At 41.2% G+C, this 13,359-nt stretch overlaps 1 protein-coding gene across 1 annotated transcript in view; it reads left to right on the plus strand.

Annotated features, from left to right (window-relative positions):
- DNAAF9 (dynein axonemal assembly factor 9) overlaps nt 1–13,359 on the plus strand; it is a 125,136-nt gene that overhangs the window by 94,927 nt on the left and 16,850 nt on the right. The window contains exon 29 of the mRNA XM_040638055.1: nt 9,499–9,536. Within this exon, the coding sequence (XP_040493989.1) occupies nt 9,499–9,536 (38 nt within the window). The remainder of the gene's footprint in view (nt 1–9,498; nt 9,537–13,359) is intronic.

Here is a 13,359-nt window from a genome sequence, read left to right on the forward strand (position 1 = left end):
TGTCTGATCAGTTTTATAACTCTTTATTCACAGCTGAAAATTGCTTTTTGAGTGGGTTTCACAGTTTACACTGCCCCGTGGTATCTAGAAGTACCTGTTTCATCCCGAGAGCACTCCTCACTGGGGAGAGGTCCAAGTACTACCTTGTCCCTTCACAGAACTATTCGACTTCCTGTCCCTTTAGCCCAGTGGAGTGTATTCCAGGTCTGTAATCATGTGTTCTTTCTGGCTGGTCCATATTACTGGTGTCTCCTGGGAACTGAATGATCTACCCTTCAACTTTCATCTGAATGAGCTCCCTTCCTGTTTGAGGCCCAAGTTAATATCTTTAGATTTCTCATATAAATTATATTAGAGGTTACTTCCCTTACCACCTTGACTGATTTCAAGAAACGTCTTCACCATTTCTCTTCCCTTTAGTTGTGACTTAGGTTCTGCTCTCCCATAAAAAGCCAAGGTGGTCTGTTTCCTTCTGTCTTAGTTAAGTTATTGTAGTAAATGCTGAGCATCACCACTGTACTTGGGACTGCCGCATTGACTCTCACATGCCACCCTTCCTACCAGTCGTGTTTCTTTTCCGCAAGCTTTTATTTAAAGATGAACTAAAGGGGCGCCTGGCTGGCTCAGTTGGAGAAGCATACGACTCTTGATCTCAGGGTCGTGAGTCCAAGCCCCACATTGGGTGTAGAGATTACTTAAAAATAAAATCTTTAGGGGCGCTTGGGTGGCGCAGTCGTTGGGCGTCTGCCTTTGGCTCAGGGCGTGATCCTGGCGTTCTGGAATCGAGTCCCACATCGGGCTCCTCTGCTGGGAGCCTGCTTCTTCCTCTCCCACTCCCCCTGCTGTGTTCCCTCTCTTGCTGGCTGTCTCTCTGTCACATAAATAAATAAAATCTTTAAAAAATAATAAAAAAAAATAAAATCTTTAAAACAGGGGCTCCTTGGTGGCTGAGTTGGTTAAGTGTCTGCCTTTGGCTCAGGTCATAATCCCGGAGTGCTGGGATTGGTCCCTGCGTCAGGCTCCTTGTTTGGTGTGGAGCCTGCTTCTCCCTCTCCCTCTGCCACTTCCCCTACTTGTGCACTCTCTCGTGCACGCTCTCTCTCTCTCTGTCAAATAAATAAATATAATCTTAAAAAAATTAAAATAATAAAATAAATAAAGATGAACTAAAGCAGAAGGAGGTTTAATGTGTGACTAGATACTACCATTTTAAAAAGGTTGGAAAAGATAGTAATAAGCAAACAACAGATGGAGGTTATACTTCGAAGAATTAACCTAGACAACGATCTTCTACACTGTCAAAATAAATAAATAAATAAGGAGAAAAGGAGTTAACAGGGTAGGTGGGAAGAGCTCAAAGAGGAAATATAGAAGGTCTGGGGAAATGGGATCTTCTTGGGGTGATGCAATGTTCTAAAATTGAATTATGGTGATAGTTGCACAATTCTGTAAATTTACTTTAAAAATCATTGAACTATATATACTTAAAATGAATGAATTTTATGATATGAAAGTTATACCTCAATAAAGCTGTTAAATAGAAAAGATCAGGGGGACAAAAGAGTTTAGTTGGCAGAAGCAGATGGAAGATGAACTGCTAGAGCACTAGAAAGAAAACAGATGATAATAAAAACCACTATACCAATGAAAATCTCAATTGAAGCAGTGAGAAGTAGAATAGACACTGCAAAAACTTAAGTCTGTGTCAGAGAACCTCAAGTTTGAGAAAATAACAAAATGAAGAGAAAAAATAGACAAAGAAATGAAGATCATTAGAGAAAAGAGAGGGAGTGTAGAATACAGACTTCGCTTTTGTGAGTGCAGAAACCATTTCTGTTTAATGCTTATGAAATATCGTTGAATAATGGGTGTGCCAACATGTGAGAAATAAGGGTCCTTAAGAGAATTCAAATAAAGAAATAAGTGAGAAATATATAAAAGGACTGAGGATGAGCATATAATCTATTTAAGTGTAGAAATAAGGCTATATCTGGGGAGCCTGGGTGGCTCAGTTGGTTAAAGCGTTGGCCTTCGGCTCAGGTCATGATCTCAAGATCCTGAGATCGAGCCCCACATCAGGCTCCCTGCTCAGCAGGGAGCCTACTTCTCCCTCTCCTCCCTGCTCATGCTTTCTCTTACTATCTCTGTCTCTCAAATAAATAAAGTCTTAAAAAAAAAAGAAGGCAATATCATGTATGAATTAGGGTCGTGGAATATAAAAAATATAAGTAACAAAATCATGGGTGTTAGGACTATGAGTATACTAATTTCTTCAGGGTTTTTTTTCATACTGGGAGATCAAAAGTATTAAATCAGTGGGGCACCTGCGTAGCACAGTCGTTAAGCGTCTGCCTTCGGCTCAGGGCGTGATCCCGGCGTTCCGGGATCGAGTCCCACATCGGGCTCCTCCGCTGGGAGCCTGCTTCTTCCTCTCCCACTCCCCCTGCTGTGTTCCCTCTCTCGCTGGCTGTCTCTCTGTCACATAAATACATTTTTAAAAATCTTTAAAAAAAAAAAAAAGTATTAAATCAGTAAGTCAAAGTTACTGACTTGTTCATTTTTTAGAAATTAATGAGAAATTTCCGAATTTACCTTTGAACTTCTTCCAGAAAGTAATTTACTGTAGTGGTTTACTAATGTTCTGTTGGAAAACTAATGATTAGTCCCTGCAATGGGCTATGGGCTGTTATATTCCATGTGCAAGAGGTACACGTGAAACAGAATAAGAGAATTGTGGCACCCATGATCAAGAATAGAAAGTTATTAAATAAAGTTAAACCCATTCCATTAAAAAAAATTAAATGGCAAGTGTTAAGCCCATAAATTGAAAAAAAAAATTTTTTTTTTACATGGTCAACTGTGGAAAATTTAAAATATGACCACAGCAAAAGCAGCCCCTTCCATCAGGAGTTGAAGAGTTGAATCTACTTCTTATACTCTGAATTTGGGCTTGGGCATGTGACCTGCTTTGGTCAATGGGAGATCAAGAAGCAAGAAATAAGCAGAGACTTAAAAAGCATTTACACATTGGGGCTTGCCCTCTCTTGCTTCTGAGAGCTGAGACCACCATATAAAGAAGCCTGAGCTAGGCTGATAGAGAATGAGAGATCATGTGGAGAGATAGCCCTAGTCATCCATTCCTCCCATCTGAGCTGAGACCCCAGTTGGCTGTGAGTGAGACCATCTTAGACCATCAGCCCCAGCTGAGCTGCCCCAAGCCAAAACAACTGCCCGTCTAATCCACAGAGTCATGAGGAATAAATACTTCATCGTTATTTGTAGCCACTTTAGGTTTGGGTGGTTTATTACATAACAACAGTGTAGGAAAATAGGTACATTCATACAGTGTTGATAGAAATATAAAATGATATAATCTGTTTAAAGACAAATTTGGCCATTCCATTGCTAGAATTTTGTATAGTTATATTTGTACAAATGTTCAAAAGATATATATGTGTACAGGAGTTTGTTTCAGATGGAATTCTTAATTCCAAATAGTAGAGCCTACTCCAGTATGTTTTAATGGAAAAGGATTTACTAAAGGACATTATAGCTTGCAGAGTCTCCAGGGTGGCCAGGCTGTATTGGCTAGGCAGCCAGGAGCAAGGCTTCTACCTCTTAGGGCTGACCTGATAAGGGGGATATCTCAGCTACTTCCTTCACCAGAAAATGGGGTCTGCTTACCATACATCCTCTCACTCACCTTGCTCACTTCCAGTGGGAGTCTTACAGTAATCTGATTGGTGGAACTTAGGTCACATGCCTGCACCAGACTACAAGAAAGACTGGAAAAGTAGTTTTGTGCTGTTTACAAAAGAGATGACTTCCTAAGTTCAAGCCTAGGAAAGTTGTTTAGAAGTCCTGAGCAGGCTGAAACATGACAGATGTGCTCTGCAGTGTTCAAAACAACACCGTTTATAATACCGGGGCGCCTGGCTGGCTCAGTCAGTAGAGCATGTGACTCTGTCTTGGGGTTGTGAGTTCAAGCCCACATTAGGTATAGAGTTTACTTTAAAAAATAAAAAGCTTTACTAAAAAAACCCCAGTGTTTAGGGGTGTCTGGATGTCTCAGTCGGTTAAGGGTGCAACTCTTGATTTCGGCTCAGGTCATGATCTCAGGGTTGTGAGATCGAGCCTGCGTCAAACTCTGAACTCAGCATGGAGTCTCCTTGTCCCTGTCTCTCTGCTCTTCCCCCTACTTCTCTCTCAAATAAATAAATAAGTAAAATCTTTTTTAAAAAATACTGTTTATTTTATCAAAGGACTGGAAATAATCCAAATGCTCATTAGTAAGACTTAGACTGGTTAAATTTGGGGATATTCATAAATGGAATACTATGCAGGCATTTAAAAAAATTAAGTGACTTTCTGTGTACTAACACATAACAATGTCTACCATATTTTGTGAGGTGGGAAACGTAAATTACCAAAACAATATGTATTTTTTAAATGTTTATTTGTATGTGTATAGGAACTATCTAAGAGGATACATACCAAACTGTTAATAGTGATTCCTTCTGGGAAATAGCCACTTCCTTGGAGACAAGTTCAGGATAATGAGGAAACCATTTGATATTTTGTAGTATGCATGTAGGCTGCTTTTAAAAAAATATAACAACTTTATTGAAGTATGATTCACATACCATAAAATTTGCTATTTAAAGTATACAATTCAGGGGCTTGGTCTGTTAAGTATCCAACTCTTGATCTCAGGGTCGTGAGATCAGGTCCCACGATGTGCCCCACATCTGTTTCCACGCTGAGTGTGAAGCCTGCTTAAGATTCTCTCTCTCTCCCTCTGTACCTCCCCCATCTCCACTCGTGCTCTATCTAAAAAAAAAAAAAGTATACAATTCAGTCACTCTCCATTTCTTCCTCCTCCCAACCTCTGGCAATTGTTAGTCTACTTTCTGTGGATTTGCTTATTCTGGACATTTCATATAAATGTAATCATGTAACATGCAGCCTTTTGTGTCTGGCTTCTTTTACTTAGCAAAATGTTTTCAAGGTACATCCATGTTTTAGCATGTGTGCGTAACTTCATTCCTTTTAATGGCCAAATAATATTCCATTGTATGGCTATATCACATCTTATTTATTCATTCATCAGCTGATGGACATTTTGGGGCTATTATAAATAATGCTGCTAGAAACATTTGTGTACAAGATTTCATATGGTCATGTTTTCTGTTCTCTTGGGTATATACCTAGGAGTAAAATTGCTGGGTCATATGGTAACTGTACTTTTAACTTTGAGGAACTGCAAACTGTTATCTAAAGCCACTACACCATTTACTTTCCCACCACAGTGTATGAGGGTTCCAGTTTCTCCACATCCTCACCAATACTTGCTATTTACTGTCTGTATTGTGTAGAGTGGTATCTCCTTGTGGTTTTACTTTGCATTTCCCTAATACTAATGATATTCAGCATCTTTTCTTTTGCTTATTTGCCACTTGTATGTCTTTTTTTTTCGTTAGAAAAGTCTGTTAAATCCTTTGTCCATTTTTAAATTGGGCTGTCTCTCTCTCTTTTTTTTAAGTAATCTCTATACCCAACATGGGGCTTGAACTCATGACCCCTAGATCAAGTGTCACATGCTCTACCAACTGAGCCAGCCATGCGTCCCTGGGTTGTCTCTTTTTGAGTTGCAAGAGTACTTCATATATTCTGAATCCAAGTCCTTTATAAGATATTTGATTTGCAAAAATTCTCTTCTGTGGGTTATCTTTTTACTTTCTAGATGGTATCCTCTAAAGCACAAAAGTTTTTGATTTTGATTAAGTCCAGTTTACTTTTTCTTTCATTGCTTGTTTTTATGGTGTTATATCTAAGAAAGCATTGCCAAATCCAAGGTCACAAAGATTTATCCCAGTGTTTTCTTCTAAGCGTTTTATGTTTTTAGCTCTTATATTTAGACCTATGTTCCATCTTGAGTTAATTTTTACATACAGCGTGAAGTAGGGGTCCAACTTCATTATTTCAACATGTTGATATCCAGCTGTCCCAGCACCATTTGTTGAAAAGACTTATTTTTTCCCCCGTTGAATTGTCTTGGCACTCTTGTCAAAAACCAATTGACTATAAATGTGAAGGCTTATTTTCTGGGCTTTCAGTTATATTCCAGTGATAGACATGTCTATCCTTATGCCAGTACCGCATTGTTTTGATTATTGTAGCTTTGTAGTAAGTTGTGAAATTGAGAAGTGAGAGTCCTTCAACTTTGTTCTTTTTTCAAGGTTGTTTTGACTATTCTGAGTTCCTTGCATTTCCATGTAAATTTACAGATCAGCTTGTCAGTTTCTACAAGAAAAGACAACTGAGATTTTGGTAGGGATTGCAACGAATTTATAGATCTGTTTGAGAAGTATTACCATCTTAAAAACATTAAGTCTTACATGAACCTGGCTTTGTCTTTCCATTTATTTAGGTCTTAAATTTCTTTCAGCAATGTTTTATAGTTTTCAGTGTACAAGTCTTATGCTTCCTTTGTTTTATTTATTCCTACATATTTTGTTCTTTGTGATGTTATTGTAAATGGAATTGTTCTCTAAATACCATTTTTGGTTTGTTCATTGCTAGTGTATGGACATGCAATTGATTTTTATATATTGATCTTACATCCTACAACCTTGGCTGAACCATTTGTTAGTTCTGTTAGTGTTTTGTGTGTACTCTTTAGGATTTTCTACATACAAAAACATGTCATGAGTACGTAGAGACAGCTTTATTTTTTTCTTTCCAATCTGGATGGCTTTTGTTTGTTTTTCTTGCCTAATTCCCCTAACTAGAACCTCCAGTATAGTGAGTAGAAGTAGCAAGAGCAGACAGCCTGTCTTGTTCCTGATCTGAGGAGGAAAGCATCTAGTCTTTAACCATTAAGTATGAGGTTAGCTGTGGGGTATATATTGCTTTTATAATAAGAAAAGATTTTTTTGAGACTCAAGTGTTTAAAACTTAATTCAGTGTTTTTGAGGGTTTTTTGTAAAGTGGCTACCTTAGCAAAAATAAAATTTACATCATTGCTTCCAGATCATGGTTAAAAAAAAAAAAAAAACAGGTGGGAGCAGAACATAGTAGGGTGTCTTTTTCCATTCTGTGAGGTGGGGGTTAGTGTGGCTTCTTTAATTTAAGGGTTGTCTCAGTTTGGATTCAGGATGAGATCTGCCTGGTGTCTTTATTCTAGTGGATTTCATTCATCGAGTATCTGTTGTGTCTGCTGTGTGCCAGGGACCATTCTAATCATTGAGGGGGCAGCAAGGAACAAGTCATGTGGTATCCACAATTTTAAGGATATGCATGTAGGAATTGTGGAGACCCATGTTTTGGGGCAGATTGGATCAGTATTTACTAGAATTTTATATAAATCGGGTAGTTGGTTGGCACACAACAAAATGCAGGATACCATACTATGTGAGGCTTATAATCACAGTCATTTCTGTTACTTAGTGGAAGAACTGGTCAGTAACCTGTATATACATTGTATATACATTGTAATGAACTTGTCTGCTCTGTTTAAGAGTCCTGTGCCAGGTACTCTTCAAAAATACTGCCGTTTCTTAAAAAAATACTACAGTTTAGTAGGGAGGATGATATGTGGAGAAGGAAAGCAGGGAGCCAACATTTATTTTGTGCTATTTATCTTGCACTGTGATACTTATTCCTCTTGATCTTCAAAATACCCCTTTAAGGTAGGCATTACTACCATGTTTTACCACGAGGGAGCCGATGCTCAGAAAAGTTAAATAATTTTCCAAATGCCACACCGATGACATGTACCCAAGTAATGATGATTGAGGTAAGAAGTGCCATAATAAAAGATTTGATGCAATTTTATAAGGCTTATAAAGAAGCAATGATAACTCCTAGTTGGATTAGGAAAGAAAGCCAACATGAATTTGAAGGACAGAGATGCCAAAGATGCCAAAATATGAGAAACTGCATTCCAGTTTTAGAGAGTCATATATATGTGTAATTCTGTGTGTTCTGAATATTTTCTTTGTAGCTGTCAGAGGTTTAAAGCATGAGCAACCAGACTGTGATTGGATAAGGTGCCTTGAGGGAGAACTTTGCTTATCTTGTCTAAGATGTCTCTGGTGTGATTGCTGTGGGCTGCTGTGAGGAAGCAAGCAGGGCCTTTAAGGGCATGTACTCTAAAAGCCACAGGCACTTGATGGGGACAGAGGCTTTCTAAAATGTATTTGCTATGTGTCAGGCCATTCAGACAGAGTGCAGTGAAGTCAGTGAGTTCTGTTCTTGGGAGACTCTAGTGTTGGATGGATGTCTCTTCCCCATTCCAGGGCTCTTGATCTTGCTCAGAGCACATGGGGGTTCCTCCTTGGAATTCCTCAGAAACTATGAGGGAGTCAGGCAAGAGAACTGCATCAACAGTCCAAAGTGGTATTCACCCAGCTCACTTATCTACCAAATTTGGATCCAAATGGTAGTTTCAGAAAGCAAATAGAAGGATGAAAACTTGCTACCACAAAGGAGTTTGCAGGAGAGAAATTCCGCCCTGGTGATTTGAACATCATTACTATCTGCACCTAAACCAGCAACAATCAGAAGTGTGGCTTCAGCAAGCTTCTCATTTGGAGGGAAAGAAAACATGGGAGCTCTATGGTGCGAAACAGACCTGGGGCCCTATGTAAGCCCTCCCACTTCCTGGCTTTGTGTGAGGCCTTGGGTAAAGACTGCTTAGCTATCGTAAACCCACCCACTCTTCTTAGCTTGTAAGTACCTAACACATAGAGTAGATATGAGGACAGAACAAGACCATACATGTGAACTGCTTGCATGGTACTCGGCCCAGAGGAAGAACTTGATAAAAGGCAGTTCTTCTCATTAGTAGTGTTAGCTATCTTCCCTGAGAAGGGTACTGTGATGTTTTAGGAGTTTAAAAGCCCTTGAGAGTCTGAGTTTTTCTCTGAGTTAGTTAACTGACTCACACTTTGAATCAGTCACTCTCACCTGCTTCATCTGTGATCCAATCAGTTTCCTGCTATTCGTTCACCGATAGAGCTCAGAATGGGGCTAAAGGGGAACTGGGATTCTAGCATGCACATAAAGGGAAGCATGGCAACTTTAGTACTGAAGACCCCTGGCAGAGTTAGGGGAATGTAATTCTTCTCATTTTCTCTTGAAATTTCCCCTTTACAATCAGGACAGTCTGTTGTCAAAAACAAACCAACCAACCAACCAACCTGCTTTCTTTTCTATTTCTTGTAATCTAGAGACTAGACCTGTATCCCCTCTTCAGTAGTATCCCCTCTTCAACATTCCATCAAGAGTTGGCCACATAAGGACTACTTCTGTGGGGTTCCTGACTTAGAGAGCTTTGGTTCAAAGCTATGAAAACCGATTCTTGATGCTTAGTACTGCCTACCACTTGCCCTATTGAATAAGTCAGCTTGAATAGTCACATCTTTGTGGGAAATAATAAATAACAATTCTGACATTAATGGTTTTTAAATATTTCTCTCTTTTTTCCCCCTCTAGATTTCTCTTTCCTAAATGTCTTGATCAGTGTTCACAAGGTAAGCAGTATGTTTTACTTCCTGTTTTTCCATGCCTTTCAAATTCTGTTTAGATGCAACAGACTTTTCGTCATGCTCCTTCCTCCCACTCTAAAATCTAAAACAAAATAAATTGGTCCAGGGAAACCTTTGTCATCTTTTTATTTTATCATATTTGCTAGGCAGATTTCTTCCTGAGTTTGCCTCTTAAGATGATAAGCTGCCATGACAATAGCTCTCCTGAGCAGGGCTTAAGTCTGCCCTGGCCTTCCAACTAATATCAATGGACTGAAAAGGTATTAGGTATTCCTAGCCTCTGTATCAACAAGATCTTGATGCACTTTTCCTGTCCCATGAGTGCATAGTATGGCCCAGTAGGACCTTCTCCCTTAATCCCCTCCCATATACTGGAATTTTCCACACCTCCTTGGTAGCATTAGAAAAATCCACCCATCGTGTAGGTTACATTCAACCTCGCATTGTCCTCCCATCTGGCAACCCTGGAAGCAGCACTTTTTAGTCATATTAACTGTGGTGCCTGGAGACCCAGAATAAATTCTGAATTTCCTGCAGTGGTGATAAAATGCTCATTGTTGTCAGAAGACCTGGGGTCTGAGCTTCCTAAGACAGCCCAGCAAGAAGAAATCAGACAGAAGAAAATAACTTAGTGTCCCCAGCACATTTATACCCTGCTGACCCCATTGCCAGTCCGCAGGGAGCAGAGACAACTGAGCATACCAGAGCTACTGTCTTGGGAAACAGCTGAGCTGGGTGCTGTGTAGGGCAGGAGCCGGGTCACTGGAGAGAAGAATGTGTGCATTGGACTGCCATGCCAGGGAGTCTCAAGTCCAGCTTTCAGAGACCTTTGTTGCGTTCCAGGCACTGCATCCCAGAAGCAGAGTGGAATAGAGGTGGCTGGGTCCACCCACAGTACCCAATCCAGATAGATGAAGGAGATTTTATGGAGGTTGGATCCGTAGAATGTGGTGACAGACTAGATGTGGGGCATGATTTGGAGAAAGAGGTATCTAATATGAACTGCTCTAAGTTTCGAGGTTGGGAGGTTGGGAAGGTTGGCGGAACCTGTCTTTGAGATAGAAAGCATAGGCAAAAACATAGGTCCAGGAGATAACCAAGGATCACTTCTGGTCCTTGGATATATGTTTGTAAGTCATGGTCAAAGCCAAGGGTATAGGCTATCGTCATCCCCTGTCCACCACATGATTATTGTCACCCTAATGTGCCTTGGCTCCTTGGCACTTTCTCCCTCTGTGCCCCTTTGTTTTTTTGCACACAAAGCACCGATGGTCAGACTGTCCTGCCTGAGAGCCTTGGGGAGGTGCTCTATCTTCATTGCGCATAAACCTGGGCCAGCATTACAGGAGGAAAGCCCTTTTAGGCCAAGACAGACTGGATTCTCTCTGGCACTTGATAGACAAATTTCATTAACACTGCTTCCTTACTCAGTGTTCAAAAGCAACTTGTGTCAGATTCTGTGAATGTATAAAAACAGAGATGTGATCAGATGTGGGCAGATGACCTTGAGGCCTTAGATGCTGTTTCTGAACTCCAGAAGACTTGTAGAGTGACAGTGTCTTAGTAATTATCTTCCCCCTTGCATCTGGGCCCAAAGGACCCTATGAACTGGTCTGACCTGGCTCACCACGGGTTTGGGCTGTCCAGGGAGGGAGGAAATAAAACGCAAGTATTTGTTTTATCCTCAGAGATTTGGTGGCTAGCTTGGCGGTGGGATCTGCCACCAATAGACAAACACTTCATGTCCCGAGGGAGCATATTGCCTCCCTTTGCTCCTGTTCCTGAGTCAGGCTCCCTGATTCATTGCTTTTACAACAAAGGATTGTTTTACAATGAGAAAGGGACTATATCGCAGCCTCAAGATGATGTGTGTTACAGAAGTCCAAGGATAAGGAAATAATCTCAGCCCTTAAATAGCAAACAATATTCAGTATAATGCTGATTTGAGAGAAGAACAAAGACATTTTGCTACCATGTCCTGCATTTGGAAGTATCTATAGGTAGATAAAACAAACTTTGCTTTCTCCTGGGCTTCTGGAAGCCTTTAGCCCAGACTGGGACAGTCAGACCTCAGAGGTGTTTCTCCATTCTGGGGAATGGGCAGACCAGGCTGTCCACTTACTCACAGCCCAGACTGGTAAGACCATGGCCAAATGTGGGTATCCATTTGATACAGAACAGAAGGAAGCTCCTGGCCCAAGCAAGATGAAACCGCCCACAGTGGCCTCTTCGCCCTGTGCTGCAGATAACTGCTGTACCTGCCTCGCAGATGGCATTTCCTCTTGGCAGGTGGTGGTTTGCATAGCTGGCCTAAGGAATGCTGAGGATAATCCTTTTGCTTTTTTTCCCTATAAAGCAAAGCCCCTTTTCTGTGTCCAATTCCTGACCTAGAATCCCAACCCCCCAGGGTTTATCTACATGATACTTGTGAGGCAGACAGGACTTTGGGCAAGGTGTCCATCAGAGATCCAGACCCCAGCCTTTTCCCAAATAGGCCAGGCCTATGCTTGTGACCCTGGTGCACACCACTTAGGTTGCCACATTTACACTAGTCTGATTCTCCAGTTTCTTTTGCCCAAGAAGATACTAAACAGAGTCCTAGGGCCTTTATAGGTCTTCACTCAGCTTTTGCTGACTCCTCACTGCAAGATCCATCACAGCCATTCTTGTCTTCTACTCCTGGAAATCTCAGGGGCCTCTTGCAGGATCCAGCTCCCGAGTTTGCCACCTCTGGAACGTGCTGAGCCCTCTAGAACTCCGCTTTTCTTCCCCCACTATGCCACATTCTGGGCCTGGCCTTCTGACCTGGCCTCACTCCGTTTCCAGAGGCCCCAGTCAGGCCCTGGTGCAGCCGTAGGACATGGAGTTCTGGTATTAGGCTTACCAGGCTCATCCTCGGGGCTTCCCCTGCAGCCTCCAGAGTGACCTTTCTAAATGGGACTGAGTGCACAGGCACAACCAGTGTCACCTTCATTAGGAGCCTTCCCTGACACTGTGGCTGAGGATGGCCCGTCTTAATGTTAAAGCTGCCGAAGAGAAATTTTTAAATATTTTAAAATAGAATAAACAAAATGCTGACATATTCTCCATTTCAATTCCTCAGTCTGTGCTGTTACCACAACTAGGTCATATGTGGAGACCTTGAGGATAGAAGTTTTGTGTGGGAGAAGCTCTTAAGAAAATGTGATTCTCTATATTCTTGAATACTTGCATATGCATAGACTATCTGAGAAAGCATACCCAAAATCTGGTTGTCAGTGGTTGCCTCTGGGGAAGAGAACTAGGACTCAGGGTGCCAGAGGAGGGAGGAAGAAGCTTGGTTTGAATACCCTTTTGTACTTATGAATTTTCTACCCCCAAAATGTATATATATCAGTAAGTCTTAGAAACCTTTCAGGTGGCTGTCTGATGAATGGGATTTGCTCAGACTTAGAAGTGGGAAAAATTCTGGCATGTGGGTACCCACAGCTTAGCTGCTTAGGCAGCTGCCCTGGAGATCAGGTTGCATGTATCTTTTAGAACACTTGATTCATTCATTCACTTATTCAGCAAATCTGTATCCAGAGCCTGCTTCAGCCCAGTCCTGGGGGATTAGGGAAGACTTCTGGAAGAGGTGCTATTCAAATTGTCTATAGCCTGAAGGAGGAGTTGGGCCAACAAAGAGAAGGGGAAAGGTGGTTCCAGGCAGAAGGACCAGCAAGAGTGAAGGCCTCATGGTGACCAGAGCACACCCAGGGCACACACCAGAGCACATCTGCTATGATCAGATTTTCTGTTTTTGAAAGATTACTCTGACTATAGTAGTTAG

This window comes from Ursus maritimus, unplaced genomic scaffold (genome assembly GCF_017311325.1).
Source record: "Ursus maritimus isolate PB19 unplaced genomic scaffold, ASM1731132v1 scaffold_22, whole genome shotgun sequence".
NCBI classification, from domain to species: Eukaryota; Metazoa; Chordata; class Mammalia; order Carnivora; family Ursidae; genus Ursus; species Ursus maritimus.